This window comes from Amphibalanus amphitrite, unplaced genomic scaffold, assembly GCF_019059575.1.
Source record: "Amphibalanus amphitrite isolate SeventyFive unplaced genomic scaffold, NRLGWU_Aamphi_draft 000657F_arrow, whole genome shotgun sequence".
Taxonomy (NCBI): domain Eukaryota; kingdom Metazoa; phylum Arthropoda; class Thecostraca; order Balanomorpha; family Balanidae; genus Amphibalanus; species Amphibalanus amphitrite.
The window spans coordinates 240,302-259,278 of record NW_024882151.1 but is presented as its reverse complement, the minus strand read 5'-3'; the positions used below and the strand labels follow the sequence as shown (position 1 = coordinate 259,278).

The window sequence follows — 18,977 nt, the reverse complement described above, 5'->3', positions numbered from 1 at the left end:
TAGCCGTCCTCCTCCAAAAACCGGCACCTGGCCAGCTGCGCTGCAGGGTGACGCGCTCCCGCGCCGGTCTGGTTTGTCGCTGATAGCAGAGACAAAGCTGCAGGGCGTGAGGTCTAATGCACAGAGGTGGGTGAAGGGAACGGAGAGGGAAGGAGAGGTCAGAGGTGAAGTCTTTGTTGGAGCGATAGGCGGCTCCAGGTGTGCCTCAGATGATTCGGAGGGAAGTCAGTTCGATGTGCGTCACTCAGCTCTGTCAGGGTTTCGCCCCAGTTAGTGGCCTGTCGTGTCAGAAGTCGGTTCGGTGTCGGTGGCCGCGGTCTGTTCCGCCCGCCCGCCTCCGACAGACGGCTGCGCAGTGGTTGGCCAGACTCGGCTGGAAGTGACAGCCGCCTGACAGCCCACCAGATCACAGAACTATCGGGCCTCGGCGATTACAAACTGCATGTGGAATGCGGAAGTGGGCTGAATCTACCTCGGTTAAAGTTCCGTAAAATTGAATACTTGGAAATAGAATGCAATTCGTTGCATGCAATACAAATAATGTTTCGTATCTGCTCCTGAAATTGATATAAACTGCAAAAGCGGAATGTATTGACAAGTCGTAGAAATATTAATGTAATTATGCTACGTAAATACGAACCGTCCATAAGTTGCCAGCTAGCTGAATGACAAATTCTCATTGGATGTAATTCCGAGTTGCTCTGATGCAAGTAGCGTAAAACGGTCGTTTGCACGTGCCGTTTCCAATCGCCGGAAACCGACTCCAGCTGTCCTGGCAGTGGGGCGTGCACGACACATAACTCGTCCCGACTTGGCCGTCTCTCTCTGCACCCGCTAGCCTAATGTTCCCCCAGCGCTGACACTTGATGACGAAATGTACGTACCAAGTGTTGAGAGCTCGCATCTGGCCCCTGAGCCCACCAAATGCTCGCTGGATAGTGACATTCATTGAGGGATTGGGTAGGACAATCTTTTTAATACGTTGTCCTCCACATAAACGGGCCTTATGCTTCTCTATAAGCACGCCACAAAAACCATCCACCGTTAACCTCCATTGACTGGATGAGGCTCGCTCGCAATCACTACACAAAGGCCGTCTGATCACCGCGCTCGGAGCTCAAGGGCTCGATCCCCAGACCCTACTCCTTCCCTCCCTTCTCAGCTGGTCTCCAGTGGACCAGAATGAGGCGGCCGGTCGGCTGGATGGCGTTCGGGAAGGGGTCGACACCGTCCCGTGGTGCCCGCCGGCTCGCTGGTCTCCAGGGTACCGCACGTGCCGTCGCTGATAAATGGTCCTGTCGGGCAGTTGTGCGTGCGGCTGGATGGCCGAGCGACCGACCGCGCGACGGCCCCAGTGGGGTCCTGTCCGCCCCTGCCCACCCCCCGCCGTGGAAACATAAACACGACCGACCCTCGGCCCAGAGAGGCGGCTTGTCTTAGCACTGCAATCGACATACTGTAACCTATTTTACTTGTCTTTTAAGATCTTTTAAGATTAAATGAGCTGCTGGAACATGTGAAATCACTTAAGATTTACAGCGTTTGGCTTCCAATTTACTCCAATTTATGTGAAGAGTATTTGCAGATGCGTCCCACTTCTCTGCTATTTCTTACGGCCTGTTGGGCGGTCCTCTGTCCTGATTCTCGCCTCCATTTTACATAACATCCGGAAAGCTCTTCACAACCCGTATGAATACAACTGGAAACGTCCTTGAATGGGGTGCTTCACGGATGTCGCGCCTGCTACTTGTACTGCAATATTGATTCAAATAACTTAAACGCAAATCCTGTCCTGCAATCTGCATCTGCACCGGATCGGTCTAACCTCAGGTGCCGTATGTTGTTCGCACAAACACGCTGTTTCGCAAATCGTCCCCGGCATTCGCTCTGTGCCGAATGTCGTATCATTCACAGCTGACCGCAGAAATCAGCCCATTAGTTGTGCGCAACGGACGTGTTATGCGTCCCCGAGGTGCACCGCAGTAGTCGGCTCAAATATTGATGCAGCTCACTGGTTAAGACATAATCTCCGATAAATTTGTTTTGGAGGTAAGCTACTGCAGCAGCTGCGGTTATTGGATGAAATATGAAGCTCTCGGTGCCAATAAAGTGCGAAAAATTAGCTCAACGATATTGCTCGAAAATAAAATGCCGACATTCATTGAATTGTGAATGCAATCGCTGTTTGGCACATTTTATCGGATTGTCGTAAATCACGAGTATAAAGCTGGTATTACTGCATCTGTTATTTATGCCCTGGTATACAGCATACACATTTGTATACAGCATTTGTTCATGTGCTAACAACTGGTGTCTGTACACCAGTTGCATCGTGGTGAAAACAACAAGTTCTTTATTTTCCATCTGAAAGCATTGCTAAAACAATCCGAACCACACTACCCGTATCGTGTTTCTGCTGGATGACTCACGGCGCTATCATCCATTCATCTCGCGGCTGTCATCTGGCCGCCGTCGCGTTACCATGCACAGGCCGTCATCACCGCGGTCAGAGGGCCCGCCGCACGCCACGTGGCTTTTTACGAGCGGCCCGCCCCGTTTTTACTCGGTGACGAGCCGCGCGGTGTGCGTCGAATTCGGAGCCGGGGTAGGGACGGGTCGGACTACCGCGGCCGGAGCCGGGGCTGGGCCAGAGCCGGAGCAGGGACGGGTCGGACCACTGCGGCCCGGGAGCCGGACCGGAGCCGGGGCCGGAGCTGGAGCCGGAGCCAGGCCCGGAGCAGGAGTTTATCAAATGGGACGGAGCTAGAAGCACGAAGACGACCCTCCGCGAGTGGACAGGACCGCGAACAGGTCACGCAGGAGGTCGGGTGGAGGGGAACGGAGATATGACCGGCGGACACCGTCCCGGTGCGCTTACCTTGCTGATTGCAGTGCCGTAGCCCGACTGACACGATCCCTGGCGATGGTAGCCCCAGTCCGCTGACGGCAGAAACGAGACACTTGTAATGAAGGAGGCGGACATTGGGAGTGCATGAAAGGCGCTATCAGTTATTTACGGACGATATATTTAATATGTACCGTTTGCAAATGTGTGGGCTTCCATCGAGGAAGCTTAACAAATGGTAAGTTTCCTCGTGCTTACATGAATCATGCATTTGATCATCAACAAATGTCGGATATACGCAAACCGCCGTCGTTGTATCTGTCTAACGTTTATCTTCCCATCGTGAGTTTTAACGCAAACATTTGACCATTAGTCAACTTCGTCTTTCTGCGCTTCATTTTAATGTGCCCTCTTGAATTATGGGTGCGACTTCACTGAGTGGCATTATGCAGGGCGTATTACCGTGTTTACTACCATATCTCCGTGTCGGTGCGTCTACAATTACCTGTACGACAAGGCGCGTACTCCTGGATATCGGTGAAGCCGTTCTTGGCGACGTAGCAGGTTCCTACGGGTTCCCGGCGCCGCTGGTTACTCGAGAACCACACGTAGCGTGGGGCACAGGCCTGCGAAGAAAGAGAGACCACGGTTACACTTGTGAAACTTACACTGTTGCACATTGCACGCGCATGCACACAATTGTGTACCATTGAAACATGTGTTTGAAACATAATATTGACGTGCAGTGGTCGCCGGTCGGAATATGTGCAGAAGTAGGCATATACTTTTTTAGCTGCGCTTATCCTATGAACAATAACATGTCAAACAGACATGAAGCTATTGTCATCGCTTGCCCGAAGGTAAAATGAGCACTTGGTAGAAATTAATTGTGCATAAATGACATCTTAAGCACTATGTAAAAATAAAACCGTTCATTACTATGCTTACACCGTGTACAATGCCGCGTTCACAGGAAAAGATGCGCATCATGATAAACGATATAGGTTACAGAGTCAGACGGACAAAAACTCGAGTTCATCGGCCTGCGATTTGCCAGCTAAGCGTACAGCTGCGAGGAGCGATACTGTCGGCGAGATTACGGCGTTAGCAGCACTATCCGGCAGCAGCAGCCGGTGGTGCAGTATCAGAGGAGGCTGCCAACCATAACTGACCGGCGTATGACGGCGTCTGAGACGTACCACGCGCGGTGGCCGGGGTGGCGATGGATACCCACCGGCACTCACTGCCTATCCAACCGACCGAACGACGGAGCGACGGAGCGACGGAACGGCGGACAGACGCACAGACGGACAGACAGGTCTGGAGAGGCGAACAGACGTACTTATGGATGGTCGAACAGATGGGAGCAAGCACGAGTACACGAACGTAAAAAATGCCTACAAACGGTGGTCGCATCTTGTGCTTACTGCTTTATCGAGAGGTCTGTTTTGGATTTTGGTCAGGTGAGTGAGGACCAGTCAGCTGCCAGGAAACGTAGATCAGGCAAAGGAGACTCCCTCGGATACTCCTCAAACAGTCAGCCTGCCCAGTATAGCCCATTGAGCTCTGCACCTGACCAGGGCTGCACACTGCATGCAGCCAGCCCAACACAATGGGTTGTTCGAGAGCAGAGGACGACGCGCCTGCAGCCACCCGTGTCGGTGACAGAAGGGAGGACCACCTCTTGACAGCGGACACGACGGAGGACACCCAACACGACAGGGGACAGAGGACAGCGAGTGGACACCTGTTTGCGGGAAGGCTACATGGCCACCTGCAGCTGTGTACGCTACCCTGACTTTAGCAGCATGAAAGTTTTCATTGGTAGTGATACCTAGAATAAATCAGTTCGGGGTGATCAACTGATCAGTCCTACGAAACGGTAAAAGAATGAGATTCATACAGTCATGAGTCAGATTATACTAGCGTATGACCCTTATAACCCGCTGCCTTTCTGTAAGTAAGAAAATAGTGACACACCTCCCAGACTTGCACTTCTAGTCTATCCCCTCCCATCGTCAGTCGTCACGCAGCTGATCATCTGACTGCCCATCCGGCGCGTATGCTGCAGGACCAGACTTCCGCGTTCGTTCATTACTTCCGGTGAAATAAAAAAGTTCATTAGCCGTGGTAGGTTTAACACTGCACACCAATTAGAGCATTCCAAACACCCACCGGGCCAGTTTCGTGTTGCGGTAATTGAGTTGTGAGGACGTAGCGTTGAGATACTAATCTTGGAAGCACTCGACTGCTGACGAGAAGATAAACCTCAGTTTCCATTTTCCTGGCACGCACCGGACAGTGAGCTCATGAATATATTAGGAAGTAAGGTGCTTAAAGAACGCTGGCTTGGAATGTTTACTGAAACATTTGACAAATTGTATCAGACGAGAATACGCAGAAGTTCACGTGGGATATGGGACACGGTTTGGTTCGTATGTCATTATGGAAAACAAGCAGAACTGTATCACTTGTACATATTGGTACATGTATAGGAATATACAATATTATATAGGAATATTGGTACATGGGAGCAGGAAAACTTAACCTAAAAGCTTACCATGAGTGGTTACCGTTCGATGATATCTAACTACTCATTCCTGTCTTGATGAAAGACTAGCAAAGAACATCTACATCATTTCCCTTCACCCACATCAATCCGAGACATTTCTCTCCCCTCCCCTCTCCTCTCCCCGCCGGAGGAGCTGCTGGCCCTGCAGGTCTAGTTTACGATGTAGTAACACGTCATCGCTCCTCCTCTCCGTACGGCTGGTGCCAGCGTCAATGTTCCCAGCTTCCGATCGCCGACACTATTTCCAGCCGCCCTCTAACGAAAAACTAACGATCTCGACATGAGGATCAGACGCTACCCACTAGCTGGGCTTCCGGTCCTCACAGGCCATCAAAGGGAGATAGCTGGGCTGATTAACACGAACGGCCTGCTCAGACAGAATTTACGGCCTCCATACCTCAATAATCTCTTGGCCCGGAAATGCGTCACTAAATTTTAGAAGCTGACGCCGTCCTTCCGTAATATAACCGTGATAAAATCGGCATATGACGCTTCAGCGTAAACATAATGTTCATTCTTATTCAAATAATTTCCTGTTGAGATTTGTGTGATAGATACCATACACCTTTGTATGTATGTCGTATTTTTGCCCTAAATGCTTAACAAAAGGTTTGCAAATCCAAGCGAGAAAAGGTTCGAAAAAACAAGGTGCGTGCAGAAAGGAACTAGAAACTGGCGCAACAGGCGCAACAACAAGAGGAAGTTTTTTTTTTTTGTTTTTTACCAAATATAACCTTCAAATATAACCTTAAAAAGCGTAGGGTTTGCCCTTTGTATGTATGTCTAACCTGTATGTCGTTGAAAAAACGGATTTGACGCCTTTTTCAACAGGCTAAAATAGCCTTCCTAAAGCAGGTGATGAATGATGAGGCATTGACCAGACATTAACCCGGCAGTTGCTGGGGTATTTCGCCACCCACCGTTTGCTGGGGGGGGGGGGGGGCGTTAACCCGCGCCCAAGTGTGAGGGGTGTTTGAACACCCCCCCCCCGTGCGGTTTTTCGCAGATATCTCAAAAACGACGGCGCGGAGCGCCGCCGTTTTTGGTACACCTTATCAAACATCAATTCTACACATGTTGTGGAAATTTCAGACCAAGGTCATTCAAGGTCAGGTCACCAGGTTACTTGAAGTGACCTCACCTCATAAAAAGTTTCAATGTCTGCCATAGCTACACCGAGTGACCGATAACTTTGAAACTTTCAGCGATTGATAAGGGTAACAGTATCTATAAAATGTATATCTCGGAATTTTGATATCGGTGACCTAAGGTCAGGTCAATTTTGCGGCCTCTCCATTATAAGTCAATGGGAGAAAATTGAAAAGCGTCTGTTTTGCACGAACGCTATTCTAGACACTCTCAAACATCGAGACGTAGGTAAAATTGACACACTGAACCGGAAAATGGCAACTGTGACCCCCTCGTTATCTCCCCGAGGTCATCTCAGGTCACGAACAGAATCTAACAGTTTTTCGCTAATAACTTCTGATAGAGGCGTGCTAGAGCGCTGAAAACGCCTTAGATGTGTTCGGCTTGACGTTGCGGATCGACTGATATGCAACATGACCTTTTCCGGTCAGGTCATGACCTTGACCTGAGGTCAAATTTTCAAGTTGACTTTTCAAGGTCAACTTATAGTTCATTCGACGCGTCTCGACGAGAGAAACACGATGCTGGAAAAAGTAATGTCATGGCTCTTTTGAGTCAAAAGTTATCGCCGAAAAACCGATTTTCGTAAAAACGGCTATTTTTGGAGTTTCTGTCCTCTGGAGGCTAAACCGTTGACCTGAGGTCAAATCTGAGAACATTATTCAGAAAGGTCTGTAAAAGGGCTATCGAATGCGCTTTTCCGCGGCGCTGTAGCTCTATCGGTTCCCGAGATAGCCGTTGGCAGTTTCCAAAATGTTGAAATAGTCAACATTTTACCTTTGGTGACCTCTGGTGACCTGACCTTTGACCTGACCCAAAAAATGACCGAAGTGTTTTCGTCCTCATTTTTGACGTTCTTTCGATTGCCGCTTACCGCGTGTCGATACGTGGCCCAAGAGCCGAGTTAGAAGGGGGGGGTGTGTTCAAACACCCCCCACACCAGGTCGTGGAAAATCCAGACTGACACTGGGGCGCGGGTTAAACGCCCCCAGCCGATAACTCGAGAACCAATAGGCGCAGCGAAACGCACGAGGCGGCAAACGAAAGAACGCGACGAGACGCTTCAGATGAGTATTTTAAAGTTGAATTTTGAGGTCACAGCTCGGGTCAAGGTCAGGTCAAACACCTGAAATCGGGCTTTCAGTAGCATGGACTTCAGGACTTCGCAATGAGCGCCTCTCGTCATAAACTCTGTCAAAACGGTGCACAATCCATCATATAAGGCCTACAAGAGTGTCAGCCCCATGTAGGGGTCAGTCAAGCATAGGTCAGGGTGAAGATCAGGTCAACCGGGTAGGCACATATCCCCGAAAATAAAAACTGATATTCGCAGCCTGTGACACATGTCTCATGGGTAATATGGGGCGTAGAACACGATGGTGACATTCATTTTATCATATGTGTACGTGTTTGACTCAAAAAGTTCAATTTAAGAAATGTATGTATCATGGTCGTGAAGAAGTCACGAGAAATTGCCAAGATTCAGATCAAGATTTTGGCAAATGCGAAACGATAATCAATAATCGAAGATAGCCATTTGATTGTTCATGGTATTGGCAGTCTAGTGCCGTTTACGGCATGTCTGTATGTCTATTCTGTGATTTTATATGATTTTTTGAACATATGCCGTTTTTGGTCGAAAACTCAAAAATCATGACGTCACTAAAACCTCGATATCTCAAAAATTTTTCCGACCGATTTTTTTTTTGAAATTTTGTCACAATAGACTTCAATCAATTCCCTACAGGTACCTACCCAAAATTTGGCGCGCCTGCGGGGCGCCGTTTTTATGTTATTGTAATAGAATTTAAACAACCGAACACCAGTAATGCCAAAAAGTCTCTCGTTTATTCACAAAAATTACCCAAACAAATTTGTGCGTACAATTATTTCCGCGTGGAATAATTTCACGCACTTCAATAATCATACCACTTCTGACACACGCCCCTCTGATCTTCAAGATCACTAAAACGCACACACACAAATTATCAAAAACATTATCTTCGGTCATAAAACCGCGGCCAAACCGTGCACCTTAATCGGTCAACAAACCGGAGCACTCGCCGCTCACCACCCGGGCACCATCACCGGGCACCATCGCCGGTCTCCATCACCGGGCTCCATCACCGGGCTCCTCCAGCACCGGTCTCCAGCACCGGGCTCCACGACCAGTCACCATCACCGGGCTCCATAACCGCGGTCTCCAGCACCGGGCTCCATCACCGGGCTCCATCACCGGGCTCCACCACCGGGCTCCATCACCGGTCTCCATCACCGGGCTCCATCGCCGGTTACCATCACCGGACTCCAGCACCGGTATCCAAACTGGACAAAATCGAATCGATCGTTGGTTCGTTGTCGTGCCTCGCCTCTTCGCCATTTTTAGCTTTCTTTATCTTCCCTGTCGAATTTTCCCTTATTTATACAATACCGTAACTAGACCGAGATAAGGCCGAAATAGCTTGTAATAGAATTTAAACAACCGAACACCAGTAATGCCAAAAAGTCTCTCGTTTATTCACAAAAATTACCCAAACAAATTTGTGCGTACAATTATTTCCGCGTGGAATAATTTCACGCACTTCAATAATCATACCACTTCTGACACAGTTATGGCCCGGCGAAAAAGTGGGGGCGTTTAACGCCCCCCCCCCCCTCCCCAGCAACTCGCGGGTTAAACAAAGGAGTGATCGCTGTGGCAGCACAAGACCTTCCCAAACAAACCCGCAATCAATCCTCTCACAACAAAAGCAATATGCCACAACAGGTCGGATCAGCGCTTTGAACAGCGCTCCAACACGGCCCTCTCCATCTTCAGCCAATGTTCGCTGACAGCGGGGCGGTCACCCGAGACGCGTGAGACCCTCCCCGACCGGCCTGTAAGTGAACGCTTCACGCTGTTCGTCTTGTTCGGCGCGCGTGCCCCGGCGCCCGACTCGCAATCATAGCCCATTCGTCTCTGCCCGATCGTTATTCGGAGCCAATCTATGCTCCTACAAGCATTAAACATGAATATATTAGCATGGCGATTGTGCGCACCGGACGGCCGGCCGTCACGCAGCTGAGTGGATGGAGGGAGAGGAGAGTCCCGAGAGCTTTTTGAACCAGGGCTCTATCGCTGTGCGCTGTTTGTTCTTCACTTTAGGGCTTCCCGGAGGCAATCAATAATGCTGAGATGTATTGGAATATGCAGTGAGCAAGCCTTGCTGTCAAAGCTCAACAATGGCTATAAAGAAGGTGGTTGTTAACCTGCATGACGTTCTAAAATTGCTCATAAATTCGGGGCTTAAGTTGTCAAGAGAAGTGTTTCGTCTGAAGCGTGCAATGAAAATATACAAATAGCTGTGACTGCAGTAAAATCGATGCGATTATTTGCGTTTGTTTCTAATGGGCTGCTGGTCGAAATGACAGGTGGCATGCATTTGCAGCGGCTTCTGCTTTTTGCAGGTGATAGATTGGCACATGAAACGTGAACACCCTCCTATGAATGCTTATCTGGGATTTACATGTGTTCGAACCGCCCTCCCTCGCCAGTCATATCGCGTTGACTTGGGCACACACGTTCGACATCACAGCTCATGCAGTCGAAATAAGCACCGAGTGCCGTATGACCGATCTGCGTTCGCTGAGGTCGCACGCCCGCCTCGCCCCGGTGGGAACGGGACCCCTGGCAGCCGCTATGCCGGCGCATGGTTCGCGTCTCGCGCATAATCGGCCGACGGATCGGCATGGCCCCGGCATCGCCGACGACGCCTCGGCCGGGCGCGAGTGAGACGCTCGTCGGCTCTTCGTCGGAAGGCGACGAGCGATGTGGGTGGAATGTCCGGCCGGCCGGCGTGGGTCGGATTCTGATCCATGGTGTGCGCTTTCAGGAGAAGTCGGAGCACAAGATGTGGGCTGTTCGGAGTAAGCCACGCTCGTGCGCCGTATTGTGCGCATCGCTGGGTTACCATGAAGGCATTCGTGGCGCGGCGGTGACGGTCGCAGCGCGGTGACGGAGGACGCCCGGCCGAACGAACGAACGGTGCGTGTCGGCTCGGTCATTCCTGACGTGTTTGCTGGTGATTTACCGACCAGGTCGGCGTCGCTGCGCCGCTTTCGTCGCCGACGCGCTCCAACTGCCGCGCTAACGACTCGTCTCGTTCTCCGCCCAACGACGGGTCGTTTTACGTTCAAAGATCTGAGGTCATCGGCTGGTCACTCTCACTGTTGTAGCTGTCATCGGTGCATTTGACTGGCAGACGCTGTTAAAATCACTGCAGCCACGCTGCAGCGGGAAGCCGGGTCCTGGAAACTTTCATCCATTTTTATTTGACATGGATTCTCGGCGGAACACGGCAGTATTTTAGTGACCTGCAGCCGGAGACGGCTCCTGGCTGCGCCTGTGGCCAGCATCTGTCGTGTCCTGTCCATCCAAACTCGCGCCGCCTGTCAATCTATCGGTGTCGAACGCTCTCTCCCGTGCACTCGACGACCGCTTGGTATTCTGGCTCTGTGTGGCTCTCCGCAGGACCTCTTCACAAAACCCGCCGCTGCGACCGGTCACAGCGTCCGATCGGCACGGTCCTGACCTCAGAGTGACCCCTGGAGACCTCAGTGGGACGTCACTGTGACTGTGCGGCACTCCCTGCTGACCCCAACAATGACCACTTTAAAAGGGGAAGCACCCTGATGCAAAAAGCAGCAGTTGCGACTGTTTTTGCGTTGCTTCCGTTTTGGGCGTCAGCAGTGGGCTGAATGGGACATTCCCCGCTACGAGGGGCCATCGCGACCCGCTGGGTGCGATCATGGCCCGTTCAGCTCCCGCAGTACGCGCAGCTCTTCAGCCTGCAGCAGTGCGCCTGGTGGGTGTCTCCGACAAAAACACCTGGCCCGGCGCCCCTGCATGCTTCACCGCCGCGCAGCCGTCTCGCCCCCATCACACGCCTTCCGCCGCCCCGACTGGCTTATATAAACACGCGGTGCAGCACGAGCCGCTTGTCGACGCGTCACTGAGCACAGAGGAACATGGGGCTGAGGTCTCCCGCCAACCGGATCACTGGGTCACCGTCTCTGACGCTCGGTTCTCCCCAACACCGACCTTTGAGCCGGCCTGCGGGTCGGCTTCTGTCGTCCTTCCGCCGTTTCTTCTCATCCTTCCGCCAACTCTCCGCTGCCTTTCCTTGTTTCTCTGCTTTTCTTCTGTTTCGCTAATGCGGACTACGCAGCCTCTCTCATCCTTCCGCAGTCTCTCCGTCATCTCTCTGCCCTCCCTCTGACGTTCCTCTGCCGTTCGGATACCGTTTCTTCTCCGCTCAGATGCCATTCGGATGCCACGACCCGTCTCTGTCCTCCGTCTTCTGACTGCTGATGACGATCACAGAACGCCGTACGGCACCAACTTTGGCATGGGGACTGAGATAGACATCGATCACGTCCTGCGACAGCCGACAGTGGCCTGACCCGGCGTGACCCGGCGTGACCCCACACAGCTGTCCCGGACCGCGAGTCTCTCCGGGAGCATGGTATGTCTGTGACGGACTCTGCATACTTACATCTCGGCGGCTCTCCTCCACAGGGGTCACGATCGATATCCCGGTCACGTGATCTATACGGTATCTGCACGAGCCATCACTACCACTCAGATATCTCCCATTCCCTGTTGATTGGCCCACGGATCACCAACAACTCTCCACTTACCACTACTACTCCTGTGTTGTCTCGGCCAGGGGTCGAGGTCACTGAAGCTCCGAACCACTGCTCCGACTTCTCGTCAATCGCGCGGCCAGCAGCCACGTTGTTACCTGAAAAGAACGGTATTCAGATATCAGAAACGCAGACGGATTACAGCAGCTGCAACGATGTGACAAATTGTAGTGGCCAACGCATACACGCTAAGTATTGGAAGAATTTAGTCTACAGGTTGCGAGTATTGAGCTGTTATCTGTTTCCGTGTATGCCGAATGTCGCTTTCTGGGACGAAGATGAAGTTAGTTGTTTTTTATTTTCTCTGGCTCTCATTCACCTACATCATTTTACGTGAGATGCCGCGAGCAACACTTAAGCACTAGCGCTGATTAATTACCCAGCGCCATTCTATCAGTTGAGGCGCTGTTAAAACGTCTGAAGAACCTACCTGGGCCTGTTTGAGCAATCGGTCCACCGCTGAAAACGAGCCTTTAAGATCGGCTCGGGCGATACCTTTGGCCGCGCGCTATCGGCCAGGCCGGCCATCGGCATTTGCATACCGGTGCCCTCTGTCACATTACTAGCGGTCACGCTCGTCGATTAGATACAACCCTCACGTTCACATCGGCATAACAGAGACCGGTGCGGAGTCAACGGTCCATGGCAGCCAGCATTAGCCCCAGAGGGAGTCGAGCTAGAAACGAATCCTGTTGCCTGAACACATTCGAAGACTAATGGTTTGGTATAATCTATTAGCTGTATAGTGCCGATTTCCATAGAGGTACCCGATGTGACTTGCAGTTTGGCTCAGGTTAGGCGTTTCGTCTTTCGGTTGGCGTCATTTGCATGGTGCTGGCATTCTTCTGTGGTGCCTACGTTCTGTGTGCAATCAGACAGTCTATCACTATCAGCGTCTGTTCCTGCGGCCTCTGGTCGCAGACAATCGTCAATGTGGGTAGAAATGTGACTGCAGCCGCAGAGGTGGTGGTCTGGCAGTGACTGCATTGCCGTAAAGGGGCGCATGGACAAAAGGGAAGCTAGTTGCACAGCTGGTGTCTGATGGTTTTATGGCGACAGCGACCCACTGCGCAGGCTGCCAGGGACAGGTCTCACTCACCGTCTCTTCCTCATCGTGTGACGGTTTATAGTAAAAGTCACTATATCACTATAGTGATGTAGTGACTTGTGTGATGTAAGCAGGCTCAGACAACATTCCCTGCCAGTGTCACCAATCTCTAAGTCTCTTCTTCTCACTAGCAGCCGGATCCGAATGTAATTGACCGTCCAAAACTACTTCGTGAACCCTATAGCTCTATGGTGGCCCGCTCCGTCTGACGGAGTTAATGTAAGCACTGCAGGCGTCGTTATGCTTGCCCAACGTAGTGAATCTGACCACCCCTCCAGTGCGGTGTGGCTATTCTTGCGCCTACTGCGGTGTGGCCTACCCTTTCACCCATTCTGGGGTGGTGTGACCCTGACGCTCACTCTCTGCAGAAAATAAATGTCACTGTGTTACTGTGTCCCCTATGTGCACTGTTCACTGTGCAAAGGTGCACGCTGCTCGCCTGGGCCTCCTTAGAGTGGAGAGGCGCTCATGCTCCGCAGTTGTGACAAGTCTTCAGCGCCGGTGACGTCTTGGATTTGTAGCATATGTATTATGTATAGCCAAATTTAGCCCGTGTACGACAATAAGGCATCAGTACAGACGAAATAAAATTGAAATGCAATTCACTGTCAAAACATCATCTGCATTCGATTTGTTGATTCAATTCATTACCAGCATCAGGCGACACGAGCCAATAGCTTCCCTGTGATCCCGAGGGGCCTGTCAATGAGCCTAATTGTCACGCGGCACTTGGGCCGTCTGGCGTTCTCTAAACATTCCTCCATCGGCGGGCCTATTTACTATCCAGACAGATGGTGGACGTCAAAGGCATCTCCTCTCTGCCCGCTCCGATATGGCGGATAAAGCACAGAGGTAGCGGGCGCTCCTCCGTACCGCCACGTCAGATCAACAGATCACGCTGTCTGTCGTACTCGACTGGTGGCCGGTGCGCGGACTGGGAAACCCTGCTGAAGCGAGGTGGGTACGGGCCGAGGACCCCGGGGTGGGAGGCCGCCTCGGCTAGTCCCGGCATGTAGCGACATTTGATCCACGCGAGCGGACGGCTCGTGGGGCCGGAACACGGTCCCTAACCCCCGGTGGCCCTCATGAATATGCATTCCGGGTCGGGTCTCGCCCGGAACAAGGTGTTATTGATGGCCGGTCCCGTGCCCACCCCCGTAATCAGACCGTTATTGAATGTCGCCCGTCGGCTGACCCGACCTCCCTCTGTCTGATATACGGGATCCTGGAAGCGGAACTCTCGTGGGAATTTGTTGTTTGCTGCCGATAACGGGCGTGCGATGCCGGAGTCACGAGCTTCCTCTTAGAGGTGGCAAAAGATGAAAATTTTGGGAACCAGACTCGAACCAGACCCAGCTGGACATTTCTGGAACCAGTCGGACCCGGTCTTAGTTGGAATCGGAACCAGTTGGACCCGTTTCCCAAAAGTCAATGAATACAAGCTACTTGTAGGTATCATTAGTTGCATCATGTAAAACAGCCTATTTCCCACTGAGAATACTCATGAGGTACTGTGTGCAAAGAAACATTCACTTCATTCACTTCATATTTTGCAATAATGTGTAGTGTGCAAGATGTATAGTTTATGGTAGGACCCGGTTGGACCCGTCAGAAAATTTCCAGGAACCGGTCTGGACCCATATGGGTCCAGACTGGTTCTTTGGACCGGGTCCCCGGGTCCACATTTTGCCATCTCTACTTCCTCTGCCTTTTGTTTAGGTGAACGTCTTCTGACGGTTTTTACTACGGCCCAGCTGGGGTTCCTCTGCTTGCTGGCTTTCCGGATCATGTTCCACAACAGTTTATCTTCGATGCATCGGGTAAGGTTAAGGAGACGCTGACCCGACAGAACAAAAACCGTCGCCATTCTTACTCAACCGTAATGCAGATTCGGAAATTGGAGCTACGCTATGGAGAACAAGACACAGAACGCATGATAACGAACATTGCGGTCTAGGACCGCTACGTTCAGCAGTCTTCGTCCATTTAAGATGGTATATATCGTTTGCATATTTATCAATCAACATTTCGTTTAGTACTGCGCTGATGTAGATGCACAACTATAAATAGTGCTGTAAAGTAAACCTTGACACACGGTTTTAAATGAACCTTGGTGCCTGGGCACATGATTGGTCTTCTGACCTTTAACCTTGTCCAAAGATATTGGATCTTCATTATTCTCCCATTTAATCGTCAAGCGAGATAGGAGAAAGTAGTTGATGTGATATTGGCTATTAGACAGCCCAATATTACAAGCAATAAAACCGTATCATGGACCTATTTATGCCCTGATTCGAGTCCTACCGTCAAAACACCGACCTTACTACATAGATCGCCTGGGTCTGAATGCTCTTTTTACCTGTTCACACCGCGCCTTCGACATGTACTCATATGACGCACGCATCTTTTTATCCCGAGCATCTAGAAACGCGCTCCACTTGAGAAGCCGAGCAGTTCTGTTTTGTGTCGTCGATCCACGCTCGCGTGCCGTAATTTTCAGCCGTCTTATCATCGTTACTTGGAGATAAACGTTACACGGTGATGACCAATACGGAGGGCGGCACGTCCGAGCGGGTAATTACAGCTCGAGAGGCCCACGGGCGCCTCACCAGACCATGATATACGACGAGCGTGGCTCGGTTATGAATTTCACCTGCTCGCCGGCTGCGTTCGGAGCGCCGTAACGAATTAACACATCAAAGGCGATGGCGCAAGTGGCTGTGACCTACAGCTACCTGGCCGGTGCCGCTGCCGCCCAGAGCGAGCGGCGAGGTAAGCGATCCGATCGGTGCGTGTGCGGCTGTGGGAGATATTTACGGTCGTGGGCTCGGACACATCTCGATGTGCAGCCGTCACACGGAGATAGACGCGGGCTGCGATACGTCGACTATAAATATTTATCAGGTGGGTCGGCGCCAAAGACAGACGGCGCGGCTAAAGACTGTGTGTGGCCTTCTGTGACTGCCGCGGAGAGGTGGCGGGACGAATGTCTTCACAGACGGTATCATCTGACGCAGACGGTATCGGCTGCTCCATGCCTGCGCAACACGAAGAGCACGGTATCAGACTGATCGGAGCACGGTTGGCGGTCACAAGATGTAAAGGTTGCATACGGCACGCGCAGTTCATTTGCCGGACACTTTCGAATTTCAATGGAGGTAAAATTTATAAAGTTTGTAACCGACAGGCTGTGGTCAGGTTCAAGGGGACATATTTGGCGGGTGCTTTGCGGTCGGTTCTTGTCTCGCCCACGCCAAGGCTATTCGAGATGCGTATCTCTCTTCAAGTACTGCATCAGAAGCGTGCGTATCGGCCGATATAAATACTAATCGAACCGGGAGCGTCCCAGTGAATGTACCCAGACGAACGGTCTTCTGTCGATTGTCCGCCCACTGGGGATCAGCAGCGGCAGATTATACGTGAGCGGTCCTGTTATCGCCACCGTGCTGTGCGTGTGGTGGTCGTCCCCTTCCCAGCACCCACCTGACCCACTCGCACCTCTCGCACCCCCGCCCGCCCCTCGCCCTTGGCTCTGTGCCCCCCCGCTCTCCCACTCGCCCGGCCTCGCCTTGACGTGCCGGCAGGTCTCCGCCGAGTCCCTGCTGACCCACATGTGTCCAGTGGAGAGTGAGAGGACCGCTGGCGGCCTGGCCTAGCCGTGCAGATCCCCTGATACCTGGTACCGATTCCTGTCAGCCGTCGCTCGACCGCCGTCTGGCGCAGTCTGCAGTCCGCGCCGGTAGGGCTTACCTCGGCCCGACGTTGAACGTGCACGGTAATACCAATCACTGCATACTGACGACAGTCGCGCACTGAGGCACAGAATACGAATGTGAGCCACGGTAGATCGCCGGAGAGCGAAAAGGAACGGCAACTAGACGGAGAGCTTTGTAGATATCGACGTGGGCTTTGATGAGCCGCGACGATTGAAAACGTCCCTCGAGTCTCTCGAGTCCTAGAAATGAAAAGTTAGTGTTTCCTCTCTGTCGCTACTGTGTCCCGTGCTGCGACCCATTCCAGTTTGGCTGTTGTTGGCCGTACTCACCCATTTTTCGGTTGCGCTCCTCATCCGCCACAACCGTGGGTGAGACGACGTCGGACGAGAGAGGGAGAGAAGTAATAAAAAAAAAAAACGAAAAAGAGACGGAGGAGACAATGTTGAGGACATTGGCGCCGTTGGAGATGGGGGGTGGGAGACGCGCCACTCGCGGCCCGCCTCTGTTGTCACCGTCGTCCCCTCTCACTGACTGACGTCTGTCCTCTCGTCTCCTCCCTCGCCCTCCCCGCCCTCGCCCCTCCCCACGGACTGCCGCTCCCCAACCCACCTCCGAACCAGCTGGTCTTCACGAGAGCTCGCACGGGTACCCGTCATGCTCAATAGAGCTCCCGATGTGAACACTCTTAGCGGTCTGCCCCCAGCGGCAAGAGGCTCCTAAGAGCTCGCACAGCCAACTGTAAGCTCCCAGGAGCTCTCGACACTAGCCCCATAGAGGCTTCCCCCGAGGGCAATAAGCTCCCAAGAGCTCGCACGGCCATCCGTCGGCTCCCAAGAGCTCTCGACAGTAACACCCGTATCCGTCTGCTCCCAAGGACAATAGGCTCCCGCCGGCTCGAGCAGTCGCTTGGCTCCTAAAGCTTCCAAAAGTAGCGCCTATGCGGTCTGCCCCAAAGAGCAATAGCTCTGAAGAGTTTGCGCAGCCACCCGTCCGGCTCCAACGAGCTCTAGACATTGGCACCCAAGCGGTCTGCCCCCAAGGGCAAGAAGCTCTCGCGAGCTCGCGCCGCCATCCTTCAGGCTCCCAATAGCTCTACAGTAGCACCCATAGCGGTCTGCCCCCAAGGGCAATGAGCTCCCGAGAGCTCGCACAGTAACCCCTCAAGCTTCCTGGAGGTCGCGACAGAAAACGATCGTAGCAGCTAGCCCCCAGGGCAAGAAGCTCCAAATAGCTCGCCCGGCCACCGGTCAAAGCTCCAAATAGCTCGCCCGGCCACCGGTCAGGCTCCCAAGAACTCTCGACAACAGTGGCCTTGGCGGTCTGCACCAAGGGCAGTAGTACCCAATAGCTCGCGCAGCTCCCTTCGTCAGGCTCCCAGGAGCTCTCGACATCAGCGCCCGTAACGGTATGTCCCAGGGCAAGAGCACCCAAAAACTCGCACAGCCACCTGACAGCCCCCAAGAGCTCTCGACAGTAGAGTCACTAACGGTGTGCCCCCAAGGGCTATAAGCTCCCAAGAGCTCGCACCGCCAACTATTATCTCCCAAGAGCTCGCACGGCCACCCGTCATGCTCCCAAGAGCCCTGGACAGTAGCGCACATGCAGCCTGCCCCCAAGGGCAATAAGCTCCCAAGAGCTGGCAAAGTCCCCTCGTCAGACTCCCAAGAGCTTCGACTGTAGCGTCCCTAACGGTGTGCCCCCAAGGGCCATAAGCTCCCAAGAGCTCGCACCGTCAACTATGATCTTCCAAGAGCTCGCAAGCCCCCGTCATTCTCCCCCAGGCTCCCGACAGTAGCATCCACGCGGTCTGCCCCCAAGGGCAATAAGCTCCCCAGAGCTTGCACAGCCCCAAGTTACAGTACAGCCCCAACGCCCGCACCGGTCAGATGACCGTATAGGTCG

At 52.5% G+C, this 18,977-nt stretch overlaps 1 protein-coding gene across 3 annotated transcripts in view; it reads right to left on the bottom strand.

Annotated features, from left to right (window-relative positions):
- LOC122364124 (integrin alpha-PS2-like) overlaps positions 1-18,977 on the bottom strand; it is a 60,560-nt gene that overhangs the window by 22,621 nt on the left and 18,962 nt on the right. For all 3 annotated transcript variants that reach the window (XM_043334225.1, XM_043334227.1, XM_043334226.1), the window contains 3 exons: positions 12,246-12,349; positions 3,351-3,471; positions 2,879-2,940 (listed from right to left, as the gene is read on the bottom strand). In XM_043334225.1, the coding sequence (XP_043190160.1) occupies positions 2,879-2,940; positions 3,351-3,471; positions 12,246-12,349 (287 nt within the window). The remainder of the gene's footprint in view (positions 1-2,878; positions 2,941-3,350; positions 3,472-12,245; positions 12,350-18,977) is intronic.